Below are 27,461 nucleotides of genomic sequence, written 5' to 3'. Positions count from 1 at the left end.
CGGACTTTACTGTATCCCCCGATACATAAAGTCCGCGGGAGAGCGGGCAAACGCCCACTCTCCCGGCGCGCGCATAGGCCATTCTCCTGTGCGCGCGATTCACTATTCAAATTAGGCCCGACGGTAAAAACAGGCAAAAGAAGGCGCTAGGGACACTAGCGCGTCCCTAGCGCCTCCTTTTGGACCTGAGCGGCGGCTGTCAGCGGGTTTGACAGCTGACGCTCAATTTTGCCGGCGTCTGTTCTCGAGTCTGCTGACAGCCACGGGTTCAGAAACCGGACGACGGCAAAATTGAACGTCCGGTTTTCGATCAGACAGCCGCGGGCCAACTTCAAATTTTTTTTTTTTATTTTTACTTTTGGAAACTTTCGGGACCTCCGACTTAATATCACCATGATATTAAGTTGGAGGGTGCACAGAAAAGTAGTTTTTACTGCTTTTCTGTGCACATTTAGTTTTCTGAATCGCATGGGAATACCTAATAGGGCCATCAACATGAATTTGCATGTTGCGGGCATATTAGGTTCGGGGGGTTGGACACGCATTTTCAGCCCCTTACTGAATAAGGGCAACGCTAGCACGTCGAAAACGCGCATCCAATAGAGGGTTAACTGTACTGTATCGGCCCATAAGTTTGTACTTGAGGCAATGGAGGGTAAAGTGACTTGCCCAAGGTCACAAGGAGCAACAGTGGGACTCTAACCCTGAACTCGTGGTTCGTAACCCGCTGCTCTAACCACTAAACTACTCCTCCACTCCAATGGGCCATGCCCGTAAAAAATAGGGGTTTTGTGTGTGGCCAGGCCTTGCGCGTGTCGCATGCATTTTCAAAGGGGCCTGGCCACGCACGTAACCCCCATTATGCGCCGAAGTGCCAGGCCCAGAGAAAGGGGCGGGGCTGGACGCAGCCTGTACAGCGGCCATTTGCCGCTGTGCTGGGGAAGCGCGCGCCTACTACTGCTCCGGAAGAGAAGCAAAAGGTAGAATAACAAATCGAGGGTTCTATAGGATAGAGACAGGGGGCAGGGAGAAGAGGGGACGGGAGGTTAGGTAGGTAGGTTGGAAAGTTCCCTCCCAATCCGCTCCTTAATTGGAGCAGACTGGGAGGGAACTGGGAGAGGCCCAATCTCGTTGCCGTGTGTACTTTTTAAAAATTAGGGCCCCCCTGCGTGTGTAGCCCACCAATTTTATAAATTCGGCATGTTTATGTGTGCGTGCCGGGAAGCGTGTGCACGTGGACATGCGTGCGCACCTTTTAAAATCTACTCCATAGTATGTGGGAAAGTTGAAGGATTTAGGAATTCAGCTGGAAGCTTTATTCCATCTGGAATCTTATATTTCATTGATAGTGCAGAGAGGTTTGTTTGTTTTGTTTTTTATAACTCTGTTCACGTGCACAAGCTTCTACCTTTGGTAAGTAAAAGAAAATTATTCCTTACCTGCTAATTTTCGTTCCTGTAGTACCATGGATCAGTCCAGACGGTGGGTTATGTCCCCCGTCCAGCAGATGGAGTCAGAACAGAGCTCGAGGGCACCGCCTCCTATACCAGCGCACCCTCTGCTGGAGCTCAGTATCATGAATAACCAAGCCCAAAAGAGCACAAAACAAACAATTTGGATCAAACAACCCTGACGTAAATCAACATCAAGAACCATTAGGAGGCTAGACCCAGAACGAGGTCGCCCTAGTCAACTTGTGAGGAGCTGTACAACTCTGATAGAGAACCAGAGGAAAAGTAGAAAGAAGACAGAAACACGCACATAAATCCGAGCAGGGGCGCAGTATCCCAGAGTGGTGGGCGTCTGGACTGATCCATGGTACTACAGGAACGAAAATTAGCAGGTAAGGAATAATTTTCTTTTCCCTGTACGTACCAGGATCAGTCCAGACGGTGGGATGTACCCAAGCTTCCCTAAACCGGGTGGGCCCCTGAGAGCCCCGCTCGGAGAACCTGATCGCCAAAAAGCCCAGGGGCGGAAGGCGGCAGGTGTAACCGATAATGCCGAGCAAAGGTATGCAACGACTTCCACGTCGCCGCCCGGCAGATTTCCTGTGGCGAGACGGACCGAGACTCCGCCCAAGACGCGGCGTGTGAGCGTGTAGAATGAGCTCTGACGCCGGTAGGCGGCGTACGACCAGCTCCGATATAAGATGCCGCGATGGCACCCTTGATCCAGCGGGCAATCGTTGTCTTCGATGCGGAGGAGCCCTTCTTAGGTCCCGACCAGAGCACGAACAGGTGATCGGAAACTCGGAAATCATTGGTAGCTTCCAGGTAACGGAGCAGAGCCCGTTTGACGTCCAAACGACGAAGGGACCTTTCTTCCCCTGGGGGAAAAGCCGGGAGATCTACCGTCTGATTCAAATGGAAGGGAGAAACCACCTTCGGAAGGAAGGAAGGTACAGTACGTAGAGAGACCCCCGCCTCAGGAAAGAGCCTGTAGTTCCGAGATGCGACGAGCCGAAGAAATTGCCACAAGGAAAACCGTCTTCATAGTGAGGTCCTTGAGGGAAGCCTCCTGTAGTGGCTCGAAAGGAGCGCCCGCCAGGGCCCGGAGAACGAGGTTGAGGCTCCATGACGGGCAGGGATCTTGAACTGGAGGCCGAAGATGCTTGACCCCCTTTAGGAAACGAGCGATATCCGCTTGGAGAGGTAGCGAAACCGCTGTCTGTAACAGGGCATTCAGGGCCGCCACTTGTACTCTGAGAGAATTGTATGCTAGGCCCTTATCCAATCCGTCCTGCAAAAACTGAAGGATTAGGGGAACCGTGGCTTCCGTCGGACAGGTCCCATGACCGACACACCAGGACTCGAAGACCCTCCACACGCGCCCGTAGGCAACCGAGGTCGAGGGCTTACGAGCCCGAAGCATCGTTGAAATCACCGCCTCCGGGTAGCCCCGACGGCGGAGTCGGCGCCGTTCAAAAGCCAGGCCGCAAGACAAAAGAGTGCCGCCTGCTCGAAAAATACTGGACCCTGGTGCAGGAGCCGTGGAAGGTGACTCAGACGGACCGGACCGTCCACCGCCATGTGTAGTAGATCCGCGAACCAAGGCCTCCGCGGCCATTCCGGGGCCACCAGGATTACTGGACCGCAGTGGTTTTTGATTCTTCGGAGGATCTTGCCCACCATTGGCCAGGGGGGAAATACATAGAGGAGCTGACCTGTCGGCCACGGTAACGCTAGAGCGTCTACCCCCTCCGCGCCCCGCTCCCTTCTGCGACTGAAGAAGCGCGGGGCCTTGGCGTTGAGGGCGGTAGCCATCAAGTCCACCCATGGTGGTCCCCAGCGCTGAACCAGGAGGTCCATCGCCTCGGTGGAGAGAGACCATTCGGCGGGGTCCAACCGCTGACGACTCAGGTAATCCGCCTGGATGTTGTCCACCCCGGCGATGTGGGAGGCTGCGAGACGTACAAGGTGGAGTTCCGCCCATGCCATCAAGAGCGTGGTTTCCGCGGAGACCTGGGCGCTCCGCGTTCCGCCTTGGCGATTGATGTAAGCCACTGTCGTTGCGTTGTCCGAGAGAACTCGTACCTCCCTGTCGCGAACCAGGGGGAGGAAACACTGAAGCGCCAGACGTACCGCTCTGGTCTCCAGACGATTGATCGGCCACTTTGCCTCCTCCGGGGACCACATCCCCTGTGTGGCGCTGCGGCCGCAGACGGCGCCCCAACCCCCGAGGCTGGCGTCGGTTGTGACTACTACCCAAGAGGGAACCTCGAGCGAGACGCCGTGGGCCAGGTGAGCCGGAACCAGCCACCAGTTCAGACTGTCCCGAGCCGGCTGAGGGAGGGGCAGAATCACCTGATACTCCTGAGACACAGGTTTCCAGCGAGATAGAAGGGACGCCTGCAGTGGACGCAGGTGTGCAAACGCCCAGGGCACCATGTCGATGGTGGAAGCCATTACTCCCAGAAGCTGAAGATAATTCCACGCTGTAGGATCCGACAAGGCCGCAAAGCGATGGATGTGTTCCCTCAGGGATAGAGCCTTGTCCGGACGCAGGAACACCATGCCCAGTTGCGTGTCGAAGGTTGCTCCCAGGAAGTCCAAGCGTTGAGATGGAACGAGGAAACTCTTGGGGAGGTTCACCACCCAGCCCAGGGAGCGAAGCACCTGCAAAACCCTGGTCACCGAAGCCTGACCATGCGAGAAAGACTTTGCCCGCACCAGCCAGTCGTCCAGGTAAGGGTGCACTAGTATGCCCTCCTTCCGAAGTGCCGCCGCCACTACCACCATGATCTTGGTGAACGTCCGCGGAGCCGTTGCGAGTCCGAAAGGTAGGGCCCGAAACTGAAAGTGTTGACCGAGAATCTTGAAGCGTAGGTAACGCCTGTGGTCCGGACGTATCGGGATGTGCAGGTACGCCTCCGTCAGATCCAGGGAAGCCAGGAACTCGCCCTGATGTACTGCGGCAATCACGGATCGTAGCGTTTCCATGCGGAACCGATTGACCCGCAGCGAGCGGTTCACCTCCTTCAAATCCAGTATGGGCCGGAATGAACCGTCCTTCTTGGGCACTACGAAGTAGATGGAATAATGGCCCGAGCCCACCTCTGCGAAGGGAACGGGTACGATGGCCTCTATGGCTTGCAGCCGGTCTAGTGTCTGTTGAACCGCCACCCTCTTGAGGTCGGAGCCGCAGGGAGAGAAGAGAAACCTGTCCCGAGGGGGGCGGACAAACTCCAAGGCGTAACCGTATTGGATGGTGTCCAGGACCCACTGGTCTGAAGTAATCTTTGCCCACTCCTCGACGAATTGTGAGTCGGCCTCCGATGGGCGGGCAGGAGGAGTGGGCCGGTCTGGCATCATTGAGCAGATTTGGCGGGGGGATTCCCCTGCCCCGAGCCCTCCCTCGAGGGCCTCCGCCCTCGAAAGGAGCGTGACCACTGCTGCGGTCTACTTGAAGTTGTACGAGAACTGGGCTGTCGGTAAGATCTGTAGCGCCGCTGTGCCCGAGCCCTGGTTCTGGTGGAGGCAAAAGACCGGTAAGGTCTCTGCCGATCCTCGGGTAGACGATGCACCGAGTTTTCCCCCAGGGACTTGATGATCTGATCCAGGTCATTTCCGAAGAGGAATTTCCCCTGAAATGGAAGGGATCCTAGGCTCGACTTGGAGGAGGGGTCCGCAGACCAATTCCGGAGCCACAGGAGTCTACGAGCCGCCACCACCGACACCATGGACCGGGCCAGGACGCGAAAGAGGTCATACAGGGCATCCGCCCCATAAGCGATGGCAGATTCCAGGCTGTCGGCCTGAGCAGCCTCTTCCGGCGGCAACTGCTGCGACGTTAGGAGCTGCTGTACCCAGAGAAGACTGGCCCTCTGGGTCAAAGAAGCGCACATGACAGCCCGCATCCCCAAGGCCGAAACCTCAAATACCTTTTTGAGGAACGTCTCCAACTTGCGGTCTTGCGTGTCCCGTAGGGCCGTTCCGCCAGTAACTGGAATCGTAGTTCGCTTGGTCACTGCCGAGACCGCCGAGTCCACCTTTGGAAACCTGACGAGATCCAGGAAATCCTCCGGCAACGGATACAATTTCTCCATGGCCCTGGCGACCTTCAAAGATGCCTCCGGGAAGTCCCATTCCCCGGTGAGGAGCTGAAGAAACGACTCATGGACCGGGAAAGCCTTAGCCCTAGGCCTGAGGGCAGCCAGAACCGGGTCCCCCTTTTTGGAGCACGTCGCAACCGCTGGGGCCACAGGTGCCGGAGGATCCGGCGGCGGATCGAGGTCGAGCTCTTTCAGGGTCCGCTGCAGTAAATCCTCCAATTCCTCCTTGTGGAAGATGCGCAGAGCTCGCGGATCGTCGCCTTCGGCCTGCCCCTCAGAATGCGCAGGATCCGGAGGGTCTGAGGGATCAGAACCCGAGGGGAAAGCCGCTCCCACCGCAAGCGACTGGGATGGCAAAGCTGATGTTCCTGCGGTCGTCCCAGGTGAAACCAGGGACCCGGGGGCGGGAACCGCGAGCTTGGAAATCTTGGGCGCAGGAGGTCCTGCGGGAGCACCTCCCGGATCCGCCAGGCCCTGCAAATAGGCCGTGTGCATCTTCAGAATGAAGTCCGGCAAAAAAACCGGCAGACCGGGGGAAGCCGCAGCGGCAGGATCCCCCTGTGGAGTCCGGGCAGGCAGGCCCTCCTCGGGGCCCCTGTGCAGGCGGGGGGCTCCCCGAACTGCGTCCTTCTCGTCCAGAGAGTGGTCCGCGCTGAACTCCTCTTCTAAAATGGCCGCCGTTCCCGCCATTGCCGAGAACGTGGCCGGCCCTCGCTTCCCTGGCTGCGGAGAGGGGGGCGCTGGACGCGAACCCGAGCCGTGCGCAATGCCTTCCCCGTCGGGGAGGCAGTGCTGACAGACTCCCTCGTTGGAGAGACGAGACCCCGCCTCGCCGCAGGTCTCGCAACGAGACCAGCGCGGCATAAATAAAGAAATGCCGCCGCAATGGAGCCTCGGGGGGGGCCGAAAATAAAGAAGTAGCGCGGGGGGGCCTGCGGGCCGACACAACCCGCCCGACTGGTCCGAAGGTGCCGGCGGGAAAAACCGCTGCCGGCGCGCCCAGGCCCGAGGTAAAGTCGCCGGGCCGCGGGACCGCCGGAGGACTGCAGAAACCGGCTGTCCCGGCAAATGCAGAGCAAAACAGCTGAAAAAGAAATAAATCAACACTTACCCCAAGCGTAAGTAAAGGCAAGCTGCAGGAGGAGACAGAACAGAGCAAGAGCACGCCTCCTCAAAATTACTGACAAGAAAAGAATTTCTCTTTTTACTTTTTTTTTTTTTTTTTCCAATAACTTGATCCAAATTGTTAGCAACAAAAGAAATGACAGGATAGACTCAAAGGAGTAAAAAATAAAACTCAAAATCTGTCACTCTGGGGAAGCACTGATTCCCCAACTCACATCTGCTGGAGTCAGAAAGATACTGAGCTCCAGCAGAGGGTGCGCTGGTATAGGAGGCGGTGCCCTCGAGCTCTGTTCTGACTCCATCTGCTGGACGGGGGACATAACCCACCGTCTGGACTGATCCTGGTACGTACAGGGAATTCTGCATTTCAGGCTTCTATCATGTCTTTGGTGGACTACTGCAACTGCCTGTTTGTTGGTATTCCAAGCAAAAGTGTTTGGTGTTTGCAAGTGCTACAGAGTATGGGGCAAAGAGCAATTATAGATGTCCTTGTAAACTTAATGTTGTGCTGATTTCACTGGATGCCTAAGAGAGACAAGGGAAATCCAAGATGATTTTGATTTTTCTGGCTATCAAGGGGGTAGGGCCTGGGTATTTACAGAGGCCGTTAAGCTGTTGCATCCCAAAGCATAATCTAAGCTCACATCAACCTACGTTACTGCAGGTTCCTTCTATATGGGGGTTACAAAAAGGTAATCTATCGCAGAAAAACCTTTTTGGGAGCAGGATGTCAGTTGTGGAAAATCAGCTCCATTAGAGACATAAGGTTGGAACCAAACTACCTAGCTTTCAGGAAAAAAAAAAAAGGAAAACCCCGACTGTCTCCAGGCAGCTTGTTTAATGCTGGGAAAGTGAGTAGAGGGAAACTGGTACCCTGTGGTGGTACAGTGAAGGATTGTAAGAGTGGGGTAGAAGCATTTGTGTACTGGGCTATGACAGTTGGGAAGGTAACAGAGTGGGCTGAGAGATTTTAATTACAATTTTAGTTTAAGTTTTGAGGGTTTTATGCATGGTTTTGTGTACATATAGCTGATACTTTGTACACTTCTATGGGCAGGTTTACTCCCAAGTATGAGAAATGAAATGAAAACTGCTTCCATCCTTTCAAAGGAGGCGATACCCAAAACTAAACAATGCCCCAGGTAGGGAACCACTAGTGACCTGTACAAAGGCAATATTACTCCCTTTTCCTTATTGGGGATATCTTTCCTTACACATTCAAGACTGCTTTAGTTACTCCTGCTATAATCACACTGACTGGCAAGACCTTCAGGTCATCTGAGAATTACGCTTAGGTCCCCTCCCCATTTGTTAATTGCCAGCTCTTACCCTTCATAATTATGGGAATGGTATACATACCTGGCCAATGCAGCAATATTTCCTAGCGTGTAAAACAGTGCAAACACTTTTGTGCCAACCTTTGGAAGAAAGAGTAATCCTGTTCCCTAGACAAGATAAAATATTTGCATAGTTAAAGAAAATAAAAATGGACTCTTCTGATAATGCTAACTATAAACCTTCTGATAATGTACATATTTTACATTTTTAAGAAGTAAGGCAGCACACTGTTGCTAACAGATCTCTATACAAAGAAGTTACTAGCAAAAGTCAATTTCAACATCCTGGCACCGGCCTCTGCTGGGAAGTAAAATATGATAAATGGGCATTCAGCTGAGAACATTTCAATAAGTATTCAAATTATTATTCTAATGCAATTAAGAGAGATCAAATATCACTGCAAAGGAAATGACAATTTTCCTCTGATACGCCAGCTGAGAAAGCTATCAAAGCTCCAGGAAAATAGTAGCTGAAGTGGGCACCAGCTTCTGAGAATCACTTCCAGTAAAGCTTATATTACAAGACTCCCCTCCTCCCAGCACTATTATAGGGAGACTTGAAGAGGAAAGGGCGGGCATTAGAAATCTTATGACTCTAATGGGTCATATCTGCTCATTGAAAACTAATGCCAGTTTATTCTCTGCCTGCGGGTGGACTTCTATCGAACTGTCCCACAGATTCTCACCTTAATCCATTAACTTCTGTACAGACTACAAAGTACAGGCCATTCTAGTTAATGGATTTTTTTCCCCCAAATAATGGATATTCCAGAAAATAGAAATGTTTTCCAACAAAAGAATTTCAGATAACTGATCATATAATTCCAACCAATTTTAGGATAACAGATCACAGCCCAGGGGGTACGACTTTTTACAGATGAGTTTCCGATTAACAGATCTTTGGACAAAATGGTGCTCTACTATAGTACCTGTATCTGCACCTTATATAATTAAAACCCTATTCCACCCCATGAGTGCTTGTCAGAGAAAGAAATACTAAAGTGTAATAAATATTGCTGAGGGGTTTCAGTGCATGCAACCCAGGAAACGTTTAGCAAAGAGAATTAGAAGTGCCCAGTTTCACACAGTCCTGAAAACACATTAAGAACCTTGCTTTGTGATGTTGGTGTGACAAGGCAGCGAGGAAAGAACAGATCGCAATACTGCCGAGGAGGAAAGAGAAGCAGCAAGAAAAAAATGCTAAACATCTCTGTACAAATCACTGGGAAGGCATCATCTAGGTGTAGTATGCTCTACTACTGGAAATCACGCCTAGAGAAAGAGACAAAGTGAGCTGTGAGTGAAAAAGAAAGGATCTTAGTGGTAGCAAAAGAAGGGTAAAGCTAATAATCAATAAGTTCTATATTACAGCAGGTAAGAAAAAACATGGACTTTAACTGTATTTATCTGCCATCTGTTTCTATTTTTCATTCTAAAGCACTTTTAACCAACCAGTTATGTTGTCCCTAGTACATTTATCCCCTACCAATCTGTAATCACCCAAATTTTGTTGCCCAAAAATATTTATGCAAAAATCAAACTCATATCACTATTAGGGTAAACAGAAAAAAAATATATATATATCACTTACTAGAATAGAACATGAAACCCCGGCAATGAAACATATGGCAAACCATTTTACTCGAGTACCAAAACTAAGTGTTGAGGAATCCAAGACCTTTAAAAAGGAAGCAGAAAAAAAAAAAAGATTAGAACAAAAGGGCATTAAAAAGGATATGCCTCAATAAACATATCCTTCCTGTCACCAGAGTGAAATACATCTATTTGTGTATAGTTTGCAGTTTTCAACCTTAGCTATAAAATAATTTTCATTTTACCCTAATGTGAAAGTACCAAATGCACTATAACATTACAGTTTAAATTTTCCCCAACAAGGAAGTTTCTTAACCATGGACTTCAGCTACTCTCAACTTAACTCCCGTATCTGCCAGAGCATTTTTCTTTCCCCATCAGGTGTGTCCACTAGAGTAATCCCATGAGTCAAAGTTCAATACCACACCTTGAAGACCTCCTGATACAAGCAGTTGGATTTTGTTCCTTCCAGCTTTAGTAGTGGCTGTCAGCCTAGACAAGAATAATTTCATTGGTCACCTGACTGATGAAGCCCTTCATTTATTTACAGATATTTGGTATTCTGCCTTTTCCATGATTAGCCTCAAGGCAGAATTTTTCCTTTCAGCATCTAAAAGTTGCTGAAAAAGCAAGTTTTATTACTATAAATGAGGCTTTCCATAAACAGCAGACTGAATTAGCCATGACACATAGGTAACATCATCTAGCAGCAAACAGATCCTTTTCTCTTAACTCATAGATCTTTTTTTCTGAGCATGTGCAGGAGCTCCTGCACAGACACTGCCTCATGAGCCCCTCAGTTGATTGTGGAGTTTAGCTTTAGCTTGATAGTCAATTTTCCAGGGAGGCAGGAGGTATTACGCATGGTTAATTCATCCTATCTATAGAGAATCCCATTTATGGTAAGAAAATTTGCTTTTCCCGTCAACAGGCAAGGATGAATTAGTCATGATTTAGGGAGTCCCAAACTGAAGGGTGCAGTGGAGCACTTACTGAAAGAAAGCAAAATGGATCTCCTCACACACGTGCACCCCCTCCCCCTCCATGGAGAATGGGTGAACAGGGTGCACAAAACTGCTTACCCAAAGTTATTGTCACTTCTTGGTAGATTGTCCAAACATTAAAGGGATGTGAAGGTATGAACTGATAACCAAATTGCAACTTTAAAATGTCTTTGACAGGCACAGCTCATAGATGAGCCACAGCTCAGTTGATGAGCCTTGACAATATACTAGCCAGCTGGACAACATCTACTTTGCAACTGCTATTCTTAGTGTTATGATCATAAGAAATAAAACATTGAGAAGCCTGGCAATGCGGTTGAGACATAAGAACATGCCATACTGGGTCAGACCAAGGGTCCTTCAAGCCCAGCATCCTGTTTCCAACAGCGGCCAATCCAGGCCACAAGAACCCGGCAAGTACCCAAAAACTAAGTCTATTCCATGTTACTGTTGCTAGTAATAGCAGTGGCTATTTTCTTAATCAACTTAATAGCAGGTAATGGACTTCTCCAAGAACTTATCCAATCCTTTTTTAAACACAACTACACTAACTGCACTAACCACATCCTCTGGCAACAAATTCCAGGGTCCTCTTTAGATAAGAAGCCAAGATCCTTTTGCAGTCCACTGAATGTCTTGCAAATATAGGCAAAACACTGACTTGTTTTAGAAGGAAACCCAAAACTACTTTTGGCAGAAATTTGGGGGCGAGTGCAAAGCACCACTCTGTTGTGGAAAAACTGAATGTATGGTGAGTAATGGACAAATGCCTGCAGCTCACTGACTCAGTCGATGTGTTCACAATTAGAAACACTTATTTTCCAGGTAAGGAGCTTCAAAGACATCGATTCTAACAGGTTGTAAGGCAGTTTTATGAATTATGCCAATATGTTGAGATCCCGCAGCAAAGGTGGTTTGGTAACCGGAGGTCTGATATGCCATAAGCCTTTCATGAACTTAGACACTAAATGATGTTTTGCCATATACTTAAATATGGTAAACTGAAAAAGAACCAAAATGCACTTTCACTGATGCCAGAGGGAAACCAAGTACTGGAGCAACTCTTTAGTTTCACAGGTAAACAGGTCCATGGAGTTTGCTCAGCACCAAGATGAAAAACTTGTCCATTTAAAACTAAGTTCTTCTCTGGTAGAAGGCTTCCAGGAGGAACTCATGATCTCCTCAACTTCCTTAGATAAAGCTGATATGCTTACCTGTAACAAGTGCTCTCTGAAGACCGCAGGATTTCAGTACTCACACATGGGTGACATCATTCAATGGACCCCACCATGGAAAACTCATGTCAAAATTTCTGGAACATTGACTGTGCCTCACTGGGCATGCTCATGCATGCCATTACACCACAAATTCATGCAGTGTCCCTTCAGATGTATTTTAGCAGTTAAAAATCAGAGAAACCAACTCCAAGGGGAGGGGGACAGGTTTCATGAGGACTGACATCCTGCTGTCCTCAGAGAACACCTGTTACAGGCACCAACTCTGCTTTCTCCGAGGATATACGGGATGGCAATCTTCACACATGAGGAATCCCTAGCTACAAATTGTCTCCAATGGGAAAAGAGGGAACAACAATATCAAGTGCCACCAGGCATAACAATATTTTTGTTGGCAACAAGCCTTTATTCCAGTTTATACTTAACCTATGAGAAGCAGCCCGGAACAAAAACAACAGGTCTTAAGAGGGAAAAAGAGTTGGGTTCTACCCCTCAAATTCTGGAGGAGAACATGGCCAAACCTACTGTTGTTTCAGTTACCTCTGTCCAAACAGTAGTGAAATGTGAATGCGTGGAAAGAACTTCATGTCACAGCCTTGCAGATCTCCTCCATGGGGACTGATCAAGGGTGGGTCACCAACACTGCCATGGCTCTGATAAGAGTGAGCCTTGATGTGGTCCACCAGATTAAGTCCTGCTTGGGCATAACAGATGGAGATGAAATCTGCTAGCCAATTAGATATACAGTGGACCCTTGACTTACGAACTCAATTCGTTCCAGAGGGCTGGTTGTAAGTGAAGACTACTTTTTCCATAAGAAATAATGGAAATACCCATAATGCGCTCCGAACCTCCCAAAGCACCCCTTATCTAACATTTTCATAATAAAAAAGGATGGTATAATGTGCCTAATTACCAGAAACATCTATAATTTTCCTCGTGTACTCACCAAAAAGTTATAAAATGTGCCTAGCCTACCAGAAACAGCAATTTCATACTGTACTCACCATTCAAGTTTACATCTTTGGCTTGCAGGAAGGGGAGGATTCCCCCCTCCCCACCCCCTCAGAGCACATCTCTGGGCCCCAAACACTCATTTCCCCCTCCCAGCATACTCATTCCTCCCCTCCTGATACCTTGCTATAGCCAGCTGAGTGCTACACTCCCCTGCTGCTGCTGCACAGAAGCTTCCTTGGTCACTAGTGATGCTGTTGCTTGCTGCAATGCCGTGCAGGGTCTGCCTATGTGCTCCTGTGAACATTTGCAGCTCTGGGTGCGCCTGAGATGGACAGACCTCATCGGCAGCAGCAGCCAATCACTGCAACAGCAGAACAGAAGTCTCACCCACCAAGCCCAAAAAACCACGACTGACAGGAAAAAACGCCCAATTAGAAGCAACCGCACGCACAAGCGGATACACATGGCCTTGGCCGGCATTCATGTTGTAACTCAAAACTAAAATTTTGGTTGTAACCCAAGTTGTTTGTAAGTCAAGCCGGTTGTAACTCGAGGGCCACTGTAGTCTGTTTGGAAATGGCAATTCCTATTCTGATTGAGTCAAAGGAAACAGAGTTAGGTGTTTTCTATGGGCTTCAGTCCACTCCAGGCTCTTTTGCAGTCCATACTATGCAACACTTGTTCACCTTGTGGACAATTGGCCTGGGAAAGAATGTTGGAAGAACAATTGACTAGTTAAGATGGTTTTCCAACCTCACCTACGCAGAAACTTAGGATGGATGTGCAAGACCACTCTATCATGATAAAATCTGGTCTAAGATGGATAAGTTACTAGAGCCTGGAGCTCACTTATCCTGCATGCTGAAGTGACCATCTCCAAAAATACAGCCTTGCAGGTCAGGTACTTCAGGTCACAAGAGTACAGTGGCTCAAACAGAGCTTTCATCAATTGGGACAGAACCACATTAAGGCCCCAAGACACAGCAGGAGGCCTAACGAGGCCTGCTTCATTTGAAGCTTCCCACATGAACCGGATAACTGAAGACTGCACAGAGATGAGTTCACCTTCTACATGGTTATGACAGGTACCAAGATGAACTCTTACTGAGTTGGTCTTGAGACCAGACTGACAAATGTAGAAGGTAATCAAGCAGTTTTTGTGTGGAGAAAAGATATAGGGTCTTTTGCTCACACAGGAAACCCTTTCCACTTAAATCCTTAGGATTCTCTAGTGGAATCCTTTTTTCAAGTTAAATTCACTCAAGACACATCATTAGATAACTCAAGGGGTTGCAAAGACAATCTCTCAACAGCCAAGCAATAAGTAACAGGGATCCAACATTGGAATAGCAAACCTGCCCCCCTCTTGATTTATGAGATCTGGGGAAATCCTCAGTCTGATCAGTTCCCTGATGGATATCTCCCAAAGGAGTGAGAACTAGATCTATCTCAGTCAAAAGGGGACTAGGAGATTCATGGTATCCTGGTCTTCTTTCAGTTTCAGAGTTCTCACTATTAGTGGAATTGGAGGATAATCATACAGCGGTCACCTGCCCCAATTCAGGGCTAAGGCATTTGAGATAAGTTTGCCATGTACCCTCCTTCTAGAACAGAAGAGTGGACCTTCCTGTTCCATGAAGACGTGAATAGATCCACCACTGATGTGTCCCAGTGGCACAAAATCCAATTTGCTTCTCCCTAGTCAAAGGGTCACTTATGGGGTACCAAGGCCCAACTCTATATCTGCAGCCATTGCCATGCCTACCAGCTATGCAGCCCCAAGTACCATACTCTGAAATATGGTTCATTCCCATAGCTGGGCAGCCTCCTGATACAGAACATATGAGCCTATACCTTCATGCTTATTGATGTAAAACATCACAACTTGGTTGCCCATTTAAACAATAAGTTTGCTCGACAACTGATCTCTGAAAATCTTTAGAGCATGCTGAATCACCTGGAGCACCAAGGAACTTCTCTGACAAAATTGGAATTGTCTTGCCACCTGGACAGGGAACACCTGAGTCATCATGTCATATGGATCCTCTCTCATAAGTCTTGAGTGACTTGCAGCCACTGAGACTTTAAGGTTCATTGGGCTCTCTTCATGTGGAGAAGTGTCATGGGTGTGACATATACCGTTGATGTCATGAGACCCAACAGTCTCAGCATCTCCCATGCTGCCTTCTGCTGATTTACTTGTATCTCTTCCACTGAAGACATCAAGGCAGTAGCCCTTTGAGGCGAAAAGAAGACTTTTGCCAGTCATGTCTAGCAAAGCTCCAATTGAGGTAATGGATTCAGTTGTCAATGAACCCAACATCAGGATGGTCTTATGCATCAATTCCTTGGCTCCTGCCCGAGAAACGCTCTTGACCAGTCAATCTTTTATGGGCCGATTCAGTAAAGTCCGCGGGAGAGCGAGCGAACGCCCCCCTCTCCGGCGTGCGCACAGGCCACTCGCCTGTGTGCACGATTCAGTATTTAAATGAGGCCCGGCAGTAGAAACGGGCAAAAGGAGCGGCGGCTGTCAGCGGGTTTGACAGCAGACGCTCAATTTTGCTGGCGTCGGTTCTTGAGCCCGCTGATAGCCACGGACTCGGAAACCGGCAAAATTGAGCGTCCGGTTTTCGACCCGACAGCCGCAGGCAGACTTCAATTTTTTTTTTTTTTTAACCTTTTTTTACCCTTCGGGACCTCCGACTTAATATCGCCATGATATTAAGTTGGAGGGTGCACAGAAAAACAGTTTTTACTGCTTTTCTGTGCACTTTCCCGGTGCCGGAAGAAATTAGCGCCTACCTTTGGGTAGGCGCTAATTTCTGAAATCAAAATGTGCGGCTTGGCTGCACATTTTGTTTTCTGAATCATGTGGGAATACCTAATAGGGCCATCAACATGTATTTGCATGTTGAGAGCACTATCAGGTTCGGCGGGTTGGACACGCGTTTTCGGCCCCTTACTGAATAAGGGGTAAGGGAAAACGCACGTCCAATGGCGGGTTAACAGTGCACTCCGTCGGAGCGCACTGTTCTGTATCGGCCCATTTGATAGCAATAAACATGCACCCCAGCCTGCATAAGTGTGCCACTGCCATGGCTAGGCATTCTGTAAACACATGGGGCAGATGCCAACACAAAAGGCAGAACATGATACTGGAAGTAACAGACTCCCACCATGAACGAGAGATATTTCCTGTGACCGAGGAAAATCTCTTTGCGAATGTAAGCATCCTTTAGATTGTGAGAACATAGCCAGTACCCTTTTAAAAGGAAGGGGATTAAGGTACCTAGGGAAACCATCCTGAACTTTTCTCTTTGTCACAGGTGTGAGCCCTTGGGCTGAGGCGTGGTTTGATGCAGCCAAACAGACAAACCCACAAGGCCCACACCAACAGCTGGAGGACACGCTCTTATAAGAACTAGGACTAGGTCTTCACCCAGCCCCATTACCTGCAGGTTGAGCCCTTGGATGCCAGGGACCAGCAGGGCTTAGGCAAGGGTCCTGTAAGGAGCGGTCACACGAAGTCGAGTGGTAAGGCGATGTCAGGGCAGGTAGTGAGCATGCAGTGTCATGGTTCAAATCAAGAATGGGGCAGGCAGTGTTGAGGATCAAGCTGAAGTCAGGGTAGGCAGCAGACCAGAAGAGTAGTCAGAATCCAAGGCCAGGATCAGAACTGGAAGTAAGGCAGAGACGGATGGATGGACAGACGAGACAAGGACAAGGCCCAGGGAACCAAGACAACCAACAAACAGGGCCAGGCAGGGCTAGGCAAGGAAACAGCAAGGCAAGCACAGAAACAACAATAGCAACACACACTACAAAAGCAGGAGGACCTGTGGCTGAGGCGCTAATAAATAGGACAGCTGGTTTTAATAGGCAGCCTCCATGGTATCATCCAGCAGCACTAACTAAGGTTTCCTGCTGAGGGGCCTATAACTGAGGCGAATGCTCACGCGCTTGTACTTATGGGCGCATATGGTAGCGGTGGAGTTCAAGCTGCAAAGAGGAAGGCCTGGCATCTGGGGAAAGTGCAGATGGTCGAGGAGCTGTCTGCAGCTGGCCAAGCATTACACTCTTTTGATAAATTTGTTCAAGGCCCTTAGGGGGACTGCATCCCATCCTAGATGGGGGTTTTTTTGGGTTTTTTTTGCAATCAGGAAATACTTGGATTAAAATCTCACCCTCTTTTCCTTGGTGGAACAGGCTCGACTGCATTAGCCAGTAAAAGGAAGGAGAGCTCCTTTTGAAGCAGTTTCTGAGGCAATGAGTGACCCCCAACTGGGGTCCAAGACCAATGTGGTAGGAGACCCAATAGATTTAATCTTTACTCTCTCCTGAAAGAGGAAAGGTTCAGATGTCACAGATGAGTTAACAAGAGACAGACTGGATCTTAGAGGGACCAGAGGACTGACTGACAACTGGACGAGTACAAGAACCACACTTGTTTGGGCCACATGGGAGCAATGAGGATCAAGCACACCTGATCCTTGAGTGCTTTCTGCACTTTTCTGGCCATCAGTGGAAAAAAGAAGAAAAGCATGCAGTACATCTGCATCCCATTTGAACAGAAAACCATCTGAAACGGACCTAAACTTGCTTTAAAGAAGGGGGCAGAATTTTTCTACTTTCTTGTCTTCTGATGTGAACAGAATTGATAGATAGGCAACCCCCAGAAACTGAATAATCCGTCTGCCACTGCTTGATCCAGAGAACATCTGAGAGGACAAAACGAACACTCCGCTGAGGCAATTCGCCAGCTTTGGATATCCCAGATAGATAGAGCTTTTCTTCAAGCAACTTGTGGCTGCAAGCTCACTCCCAAAGCATCAGGGATTCATGGCAGAGGGCCCACAACTCTCTTCCCCGTTGCTTGTTTATGCAGAACACTGCTGCTAGATTGTCAGTTTGGATTAGAATTCTCGTTCCCTGAAGGAGATGTGAAAACACAGTTATATCAAAAAAATAAACCACCGAAAAGATCAAGTGAGGAAATGAGAATTTCAACAACACGCAGCAAAGCAAACATATGGAAGCACTGTAAGAAAAAGCACCATGTGTTGGAGCCGGCACATGTACAAATCCTGTTCCGAACCAAAAGGATTTTGTCGCCAGCAGAATGATCTGAAACAGATAATCTTCTTGAGTTACGCACAAGCATACATTAAAAGTGTTTTCACATCTCCTTCAGGGAATGAGAATTTGGTAGCACTGAAAAGCGCTGTTGATGGGCTTCAGAAGCAACAAGGCAACTCAGGTTGAGTTTTTAGATCAAAAAACAGACAGTACTACTTTTAGTTAGAGAGAAAGAACACATCAGTACAGGAGTTTGGATGAAAAAAAAAAAAAAAAAGACTGAGGTTCACAAGGCAGCATCTGCATGGAAACTTCCACGCATGCTCAATAGAGCAAAAGCTCTAGGAGATAATAGAGAAAGGTCCGTTGGCACAGTCAAATGACATCACTCACATGTCATGGCTAATTTCAGCCCTGCTTGGCAGAGAACCCCTTTGAACTTTCATTAATGTTTTTTTAGAGCAGATAGGCACTCCTCTTCATTCCCAACTTAATTTTGTTTGACGTTTTCCTGCCATTCGTACTGTGGCCTTTTTGAGTGCATCAGGCAGAATTTGGGGGTTTTTTTTTAATTGCTTTTGCCTTTTTTGATTTTGGGATTTGACAAAGATATTCTGAAATCCCGCCTGCAGCTTCAAATAGTTCCCGTGATGTACATGAACTGTCCCCAGTAGAAATGGTCCCAAGAGCTGTCCCCCATGTTTGCTCTTAATGCTTGGTTGCATTGCACAGTGCATCTAGATATAAAATCAGTTATCATGCCTCCAAACAGATGAACAAACAGATTGAAAAGCACTTCTGCTGCGGTTCAGAGGTGATGCAAAGCGCTTTGAAAAATAAATATAAAATCCAGTCATTTTGTAACCTTAAATCATTTACAAACACTTAACACAACAAGACATTTAAACTCAGAAAAGCAAACTGATATCCTCCCCTCCCCACGCTGGACAACAGCACATGAAAGCTAGTTACATTGAATTTAAAATTGAAAAATGACACAGGAAGAGCAGCACAGTTCACTTGGGCACTCAATTCAGCAACAGGACTCCTTACCTCATCTGTTCCAACTGGTATCCTTATGCAGCATGAAGAGAGAGAACAGAATGTAAATCTGACCCAACACATTCCACTGAACATGCAAGAATTTCTCATGAAGTCAAGGAACGCAGAAAGCTATTACTGTATTGTGCATTGTTAGATCAGTAAAAACTTTATAACCCATTCAGTGGCTTTGACAACACAGACAGGCCCCTACCTTGAAAAATCTCTCTTATGCTTATGAAGAGCCCCTCAAGGCAACAGTTAGCAAAACAGAAGCAACACTAGGTCCAGCAGGATAGCCAAGACAAGGAAGGGATTATGAAACAGGTAGGAGCAGACTGCCTCTTGAAAAAGGTGAATGCTGTAATGTTTACTTGGGTTGAAGCGATATAATGATAATCAGAGTAGACCCAGTGAACCAGAGTATCTGCATTACCATTGTGGCGCTTTCACAGAACCGCATATGCAGCCAACTCATGACAGCTGTTTGATAGTCATATTAATGTTACAATGATTTAAAAAAAAAAGGGAAGGGAAGGGAAGGGGGACAGGAATAAACCAATTTGGGAATACATACACAAGCGCAGCAAGGCAAAGCAACCCACACACCTGAAGCCACAGTGCAAATCAGGTGGAGTACTCCATCCCAGCTCACTACTGTACTCCCACTATCTTCTCTCCCATATGCTTACTTATAACGGTGCAGCCTGCCATAGAGCTCCAGGACTGCTGTGCTCCTAACATCTGAAAACAATGCCATCTTAATTTTGTCATCTCCAAGGATCCTAAGGAATCAAGATCAGCAAGATTCAATTGGACCCTCCGAATGCAAAATTAGCTCTGTTCTGATGGATGAGCAAACATATACATTTCGAAATTTTCAGTGGAATCAGCAAAACTCTTAGGGGCAGATTTTTAAAAAGTATACACGCACGTACTTTTGTTCGCGCAACCGGCACAAACAAAAATCCAGGGTCGGCGCACGCAAGGCTGCGCAAAATCGGCAGCCTGCGCGCGCCGAGCCGCACAGCCTGCCTCCGTTCCCTCCGAAGCCGCTCTGAAATCAAAGCGGCCTCGGAGGGACTTTTTTTTCTGTCCCCCCCCCCCACCTTTCCCTCCCTTCCCCTATCTAACCCACCCCCCAGCCCTAACTAAATCCCCCTCCCCTACCTTATTTCGTTGAGTTACACCTGCCTCTGGCAGACTTAACTTGCGCGTTGCCGGCTCCTTGCCCCGGCACAGGCCGCTGTGCCGGAGCACTCGGCCCCGCCCCCGAACGCCGCACCACCCCCAACATGCCCCCCCAAGCAAAGCCCCGGGACTTACACACGTCCTGGGGCTTTGCGCGCGCCAGCGGCCTATGCAAAATAGGGGCACAAGTGCCCTCCGCACGTAAATCCGGCAGGATTTATGCACGCAGGGCTTTTAAAATATATACCTTAGTGACAGCTCCAGAAGCTATCAGATTAACCCTGAAAATTAAGATATGTACTCCAGGAAAATTTCCCCACAAGTGGAAGAATAGCTAGTAGCGCAGAGGGCTGAGAACCATGGAAGCCAGGGTGCAAGACCTACTTCTCCCATTGCCACTCTTTGTGACCTTAGACAAGTCACTTCACTTTCTACTGCCTCAGGTATATATTCACAGGGCCATTCATCAAAATGTGTTATGGCGTTAACGCCATAACGCAGGTGATAATAGCACTAGCGCACAGCGCGAATGCAAATTTTGGGAAGAGGCAGGATTAGGAAGGAGTTTGGGTAGGAGTTATGAAAATGAGGGTCAATATCGTACGATTTTAATGTCGGAAATAATTACACCTTTTTTCCTGCTGTTAAGTTGTGCGATCTGGCGGTAACACAATTCGTGATAAAATTTTCAAACTGCATTTCGGCCATTGCTGGGCTGGAGGAGAGGGAGAGAGCAAGCGAGAGAGAGCGAGAGACACTCTGGAGAGGCCTTCAGAGTTTGCACCTATTTATATGCCTTTAGGAGGGGCAGCTAATAGCTCGACGTGACGTGTTGGTTTAGGGACCAGGTTTTCATGCATAGTGAGACATACAAACAGCACAGTACACCTTGGTGAAGATTTGACGTCAACTGGAGTGAGGAAAGTCTCACAAAGATGAAATTGTGTACAATGTTATCTCGTCCTAGCTTAATGGTACCCTGTTATAGAGCCCATCAAGCTAGAGCGAGAGAACATAGTAGACATGTCATCTTTGTGAGACTTTCCTCACTCCAAATGACATCAAATCTTTACCGAGGTGTACTGTGCTGTTCGTACTTCTCACTCTACATGAAAAACTGTCCCCTTAACCATAAACCACAACCAACACCTCACCTCAAGCTATTAGCTATCCCTCTTATAGAGATATAAATACTTGACCTCTATGAAGGCTTTATAGATAGGCGCTCTCTCTTTATCAAACAGGAAGTATCGAGGGGCGCAAAAAGTTTACCGCACCATGCAATATTACCTACGTGAAGCGCTATGTTACCGTGTGGCGCAGTAACTCTAAAATTACCCTAAACATGCCCCTTTTTCACAATTGCATGCATACGATATTACTGCATTTTGATGAATCTAGGGGTTAGTTTGTAAATATTCTAGGGTAGGGAAATAACTACAGTACCTGACTCACTTTGAGCTTGGATTTGAAAAGGGAGTAATCTTAAGAAATATATATTTATTTATTTATTTATTTAATGTCTCTTATATACCGATGTCCGTTTGCACATCGCATCGGTTCACAGTAAAACATGAACTTTATGGGCGAAGCCCTTACAGAGAACATTAATATTAATTGTGGATATCCTGAAAACTTTACTGGTTAGGTGTGCCCCAAGAACTGGGTTGAAAAGCACTGCGATACAGGGATATTAGTTGAGGTAAGCCACCATACATGGAAGCTTCTCAAACCTGTCCCAATTAGACCACAGCAAGTCGGGTTTTTGGGATATCCACAATAAATATGCATGAGGCAAATTTATACAAACTGAGTCTTCAATGTATGCAAATTGATATCATACATATTTACTGTGGATATGCTATGGAATCACCAGGTCAGATTTGGGAAACCCTGTATAAATGTAACCGGCAAGGCCTATGACACAAATGTTATTACATAATACTTGAATTAAGTTTAGACAACACCATCACTCCATTAGCAGCATTCTTGTCCAGAATTCAATTACACTAATCCATCATTCTGTCCCCTTTCTCTGCCTTTGAGTTATATAGTATAGTTCCCAAACTGAACCCACTCACTTGAGTTTTTAGGAGATCCACAATGAATAATTAGAAGATGAATTTGCATACAGTGGAGGCATACAAATTCATGTCTTGCCGATTCCTTGTGGATATCCTGAAAATCTGACTAATTGAGGGAAACTACTGGTATAGCAGACACAGTGAATCATGCAAGGAAGGGGAAGGAGAGCAGGGATTCCATCCTACCATCTAAATTTTGGAAGTTGGCCTGTGAATACAAAGTATTACTGTTTGACATGGGCAATTTTGCAATACTACTGACTTCATAAAGGATCTTATTCATATACCTATTTTTAATGTACCTATATTTAGGTTCCACTTTTCACACTTTTTTTCAGCACTTCAAAGCGGATTACATTCAGGTACTGTAGGTATTACCCTATCCCCAGAGGGCTTATGATCTAAGTTTGTACCTGAGGGAATGGAAGGTAAAGTGACTTGCCCAAGGTCACAAGGAGCGACAGTGGGACTTGAACCCTGGTCTCCTGGTTCGTAGCCCCCTGCTCTAACCACTAGGGTACTCCTCCATTCCTAGTTTTCACTTATTTTCAAGTAAGAAAAAAAGAAATTATACACCTTTTGTTTATGGTATGCCCTGTTTCTAAAACCTCTATCTCTTCAACTCTCTTCGCTGTATTCACAAGGAACATGTATCACTGTGATACTTGAAGGGGATATCCATAGGCATCAGCACAGTGGCACAGAGATTTGCTGGTTACCAAAATGGAGGGCATAATTAAGCAGGAGTCATTTTCAAAAATCTAATCTCTCCTCAGAGATGAAAGAGGAAAAAGGACCACTCGGTCCACCCAGTCTGCCTGCTTATTATTACAGATCTTAATCCATCTGTGGCCTTCTGCCTACTTCCCTTTGTGTCTGTCCCATGCATGCTTGAATTCTGCCATTGCTTTGGCTCCTGTAACCCACACTGGAGGTCTGTTCCAGGGGTCCACATCCTCTCATATTCCTTTTGAGCCTCCCTCTCTTGGGTTAATAATATTTTTTAAATGTTAATTAAAAGAAAACAAAATCCCTTTTTATTATAGTACAGTTGCTTTAGTAACCTTTTAAAGGATTATTGAGGTGTTCTGTGGTATTTATATTATGTATTTACTCAGATAAAAGTTAGGCATAAGCCGACAAGAATACTTGCAGTGTATACAAAAGACTTATACCAGAAGGAGAACTTCAATCACTACCATGAGCCAGCAAACACATTTATATACAAGCAGGCTGTTGTTTCAGTTATTATGTCATCCAGTGATTCTACAATTTGGTTGGTACAGCACTCATGTGACATGTCACCATAAAGCCCATTTCTGTCTTCATTTGTCACTGCAGCTGCTGCTTGTAGAAATAAAGAACTATCATTTGTATGGAGAAACAGTTGAGAGAGAGGGGAGACAATTCTCTCATAAGGAAGCAAATCTTTTACCAGACCAGGATAAGTTTGCCACAGACTGTGGTCATTGGTCCCATCTGTAATTTTCAGAGGCCCGAGGACCTCCCTCTGTACAACCCCACACTCTCAGTTCAGAAAGAGAAGCAAAGAGAGACAAAGTATTCCAAGAATCCAAGGATCCCAGCCAAGTTTATCAAGAACTACCCCTTCCCCAGCCATACATGAAAGTAACACAAATATTCACTGTTGGATCATTAGATGCTCTGAAAGCATGACCACTAAGAAGCCTTTTACAAATTCTCAGCATGATTCACTAGCTGAGGAACATGCAATTCTACGGATCAAGGTATGCAACTGGCTATAAAGCCAAAATAACACTTTTATAAACAACCAAGCCAGTGCTTGTTTGGGAAGCAGATATCACCCTGAGTATTTATTTATTTGTTTATAAATATTTGATATTTCTCCTTTTTTCAAAACAGTGTGTACCATATTATACAAAGTAATTGAAACTGACACTAAAAACTAAAATAAATATTACCATGAGTAAAACTATCAAACTAAGGGGAGTCATTTATCAAAGGCTTATCGCGTGCGAAAAGGGCCTTTTCGCACGCGATAGAATACAAATTAGGGGGAGGGGAGGAGTTGGCGGTGTCTTTGCTGCCGGCGATAATATTACTAACATTATCGCCGGCAGTGGCACTATTCGGTGCGAAAGCCAGCAGCCGGCGCACCGCCGTGGTGCGAAGGCTGCTGGCTTCGCAGGCCTGCCCCCCATTTTCACAGGATTCATCATTCTGCCTAAGCCTAAGCTACTTTGTTATGATTAGAATGAATGTCTTTTAGCATGATGGGCATAAATACACCATTCCAATAAGGGCAGGAGTGCTCATACCAGTCATCCATCTGGGTTTTCTGGATATTCCCTAATGAATGTGCATAAGAAACATGCGCATACATTGGAGGCAGTACATGCAAATAAATATCATGCATATTCATTAGCGATATCCTGAAAATCGAACTGGCTGGATGGCTCACCCCCATGCCTCCCAAAGACCAGTTTAAGCATCCTTGCTATAGGAGCAAATCGCAGGGAACCATGTTTTAATACAAATAAATGCTCACATATTTTTTCATAGCTCTTCTTCAAGAGCTCCTGTAATAACTGCATGGAACAACCTCCTAGAGGAAGTAATGAAGGCAAAACCAGTGAGCGAATTCAAGAAAGTCTGGGCCATGGAGAAGACCAGTGAGCCTGATGTCAGTGTTGGTCAACATGGTAGAAACTCTTCTTAAAAACAAAATTACTGGCCATATAGACAAACCTGGTTTAATGGAGAAGAGTCAATATGATTTGGTGGGCACCCAATTGCCTGCTCTTAACCACACCAGCTCTATATATCAACCCAAAACACCTACTGTGCTTGTCAAGAACAAAACAGACCTGTACTAGTAACAGATATATGCTTTTATTTTTAACCAAACTTATCCCTTGGGGTGTTATTTTGGGACCAAAGGAGTTATTGGAATTTTGACAGATAGCATCACTTAGTTTTCCCAATTTTAAGCCTTGCAAGACATGTATTGAATCGTTAAGGTTCTGATACTAGGACAAAATATTGCCTCCTCTACTAGAGACAGGCATTTGAATTTTACTTGATTTTCTCCACTAGGAAAGTAGAACCACTTAGTATGAACATGTCCAGCACTTAAAGATCTGTCTATAAATATGTAATTTTCCCTAGGAGGCCAGAGACACTGCCTCCATTTGTCAGTACCAGATTCAGCCTAGGTTTCCTCTCCAGTGGAATCCTCCACTGGTTGCCTAAGGAATGGCCCTTGTAAGATATCAAGAACTTCCCCACTCCTATCTGATGTTGCAACAGGTAGGCTCTAGTCCACATCTGGGAGACTGAAGTTGCCTTTAAGCAGAACCTCACTTTTGGAACCATCCTGGTGATTGTACACAACCTTCAGCAATTTTTTATTGAAAGGCAACTTTACAAATAAAATCAATTCAACCCTTTCCTTGTGCTGAAGATCAGCATAATACTTCCATGTATACAGCAAAACTTTAGCCTTTCACCATGTTACCTGGAATTCAATCATAAATGATCTTGCAACGGTAACTCAGAACCCTGTTGTAGTACCTTTACATCCCGTACACTATCGGACACCTGCCCACTGTTATGTTAAAATGCACACTTTTTTTTTTCAGGGGGTTTTCCAAAGTCATTTTCCAATTCCTCAGTATCTCTATCAGAAACCATTTGGAAGGATTCTTCTGACAATCTGGTTAACCACTGTACGCGTCACAGGAATGCTTGGACATCTCGCACAGTTATCTTGTACTGGTTTCCAGGAGCTGATTCAAGACATTTTATTAGCATGCCAAGGTAAATTATAAAATGGTTTAAATAAAACAGTTAACAAAATATATTGATACACACGTGCACGTCAAGAAATTGAAAAACAATGTTTCCAAATGAGAGAGAAAGCCTTGCCCTTATCTGTCACCAGCAGCAGCGCTGGCGGTAGGGGGAGGGGGGAATTCGCTGGGCTGGGATCTCGCAGCTGCTGCTGCTACAGTTAAGCGCAGAGGCGAGATGCACCCGCTGCCGGCTCACGGGGAGCAAATCATTGCGCGCGCACACACACAAGCAGCGGCTCGCGGCGGCGGTACCTGAGATGTCAGCCCCTGCTCCTCGTCCTCGTGACCACTCAGCACCCTCCGAAGCTTGTCCATGGCGCGCCGGCCCCGAGCCTTACACCGAGACTACTGCCACTCCACACCCACACGACAACTAGCTGCACAGAATGGCTTATTTCGCTTCCAACAGCTCCAGCTCGCTTTACTTCCACCCACGCCTATAGCGCTATCGCCGTGAACCTAAACAGGAAGCCTCGTGCCACCGGAAGTCCGGAAAAAGGTTCCATGTCGTTAAAAAAAAAAAAACCAACAACAAAAGCCTTATGACCGGATGTGACATGTGTGGCGGCCATATTAATTTTGGAAGAATAATTAAATAGTTGGGGTGGATACGTTTGTAGTCTTAGTTTTGTAGACTGTGCAAATGTTACGCTGTTGATATGGCTAGGAGATGGTCCTCCTTCTGTTCTGTGGAAACAGAAAATGAACTCATGCAGCTGGAAAGAAGGATAAGATATTTACTAAGCGTAAAATGCATGTCATTTATATAGCTGCCTGGGAAAAAAACATTTGAATTATTGGATATTGATGTACACAAGAAGCTTGGTAATTTGGTAATATGTTCTCAACTCTTCATATAGGAAAAGTGATGTTCTGAGTACAGGTACCACTCACGGGATCAGGAGCGGGATGGGGAATGTGATTCGGAGGGGCCCAAGGTTAACATGGATAGGCATTAACCATATAAGTCTGAACCTACTAGTTGAACTCATCAATAAATAATGCCTTAGAGTGTACCTGATATTGGATGTCAAAATAGCCTGCAATATGTCATACATCATGAGTGATGCTTTAAAATATTTTAATTCAATTATTTCAAGTACTTACCAATACTAAGCCGTATACACAATTATGGAAACAATTCAGTTATATTTAAAGGTGTCTCAGGAAACAATATGCCACAACTTAATTTAAAGTTGACCAGACACAAGTATATGAAAAAGACAATCTCTCAACACACATCATGATATCTTTTAAAGCAGTGGTTCTCAACCATTTTTCTGTTGGGACACATCTGTTAGATCTCATATGTGTGACACACTGAACACATGATAGTCACAAGGCTAACCCCACCCCTGACCCTCACTAATGGGTATAAAGCAGAACTAGAACATTCACCGTACAACTCACCGTACAAAAAAGATATTA

The 27,461-nt window shown here is 46.6% G+C and overlaps 1 protein-coding gene across 1 annotated transcript in view; it reads right to left on the bottom strand.

Moving 5' to 3' along the window:
- Positions 1-26,531, bottom strand: part of SFT2D1 (SFT2 domain containing 1) — a 64,546-nt gene extending 38,015 nt beyond the window's left edge. Inside the window, exons 1-3 of the mRNA XM_029594113.1 lie at positions 26,286-26,531; positions 9,608-9,694; positions 8,039-8,124 (exon numbers count right to left, since the gene is read on the bottom strand). Coding sequence (XP_029449973.1) covers positions 8,039-8,124; positions 9,608-9,694; positions 26,286-26,348 — 236 coding nt within the window. The 5' untranslated portion in view covers positions 26,349-26,531. The remainder of the gene's footprint in view (positions 1-8,038; positions 8,125-9,607; positions 9,695-26,285) is intronic.
- Between the last annotated feature and the right edge of the window lie 930 nt (positions 26,532-27,461).

This window comes from Rhinatrema bivittatum, chromosome 3 (genome assembly GCF_901001135.1).
Source record: "Rhinatrema bivittatum chromosome 3, aRhiBiv1.1, whole genome shotgun sequence".
Classification (NCBI taxonomy): Eukaryota; Metazoa; Chordata; class Amphibia; order Gymnophiona; family Rhinatrematidae; genus Rhinatrema; species Rhinatrema bivittatum.
The sequence above is the reverse complement of the archived record's forward strand: the minus strand, read 5'-3'. Positions and strand labels throughout refer to the sequence as shown.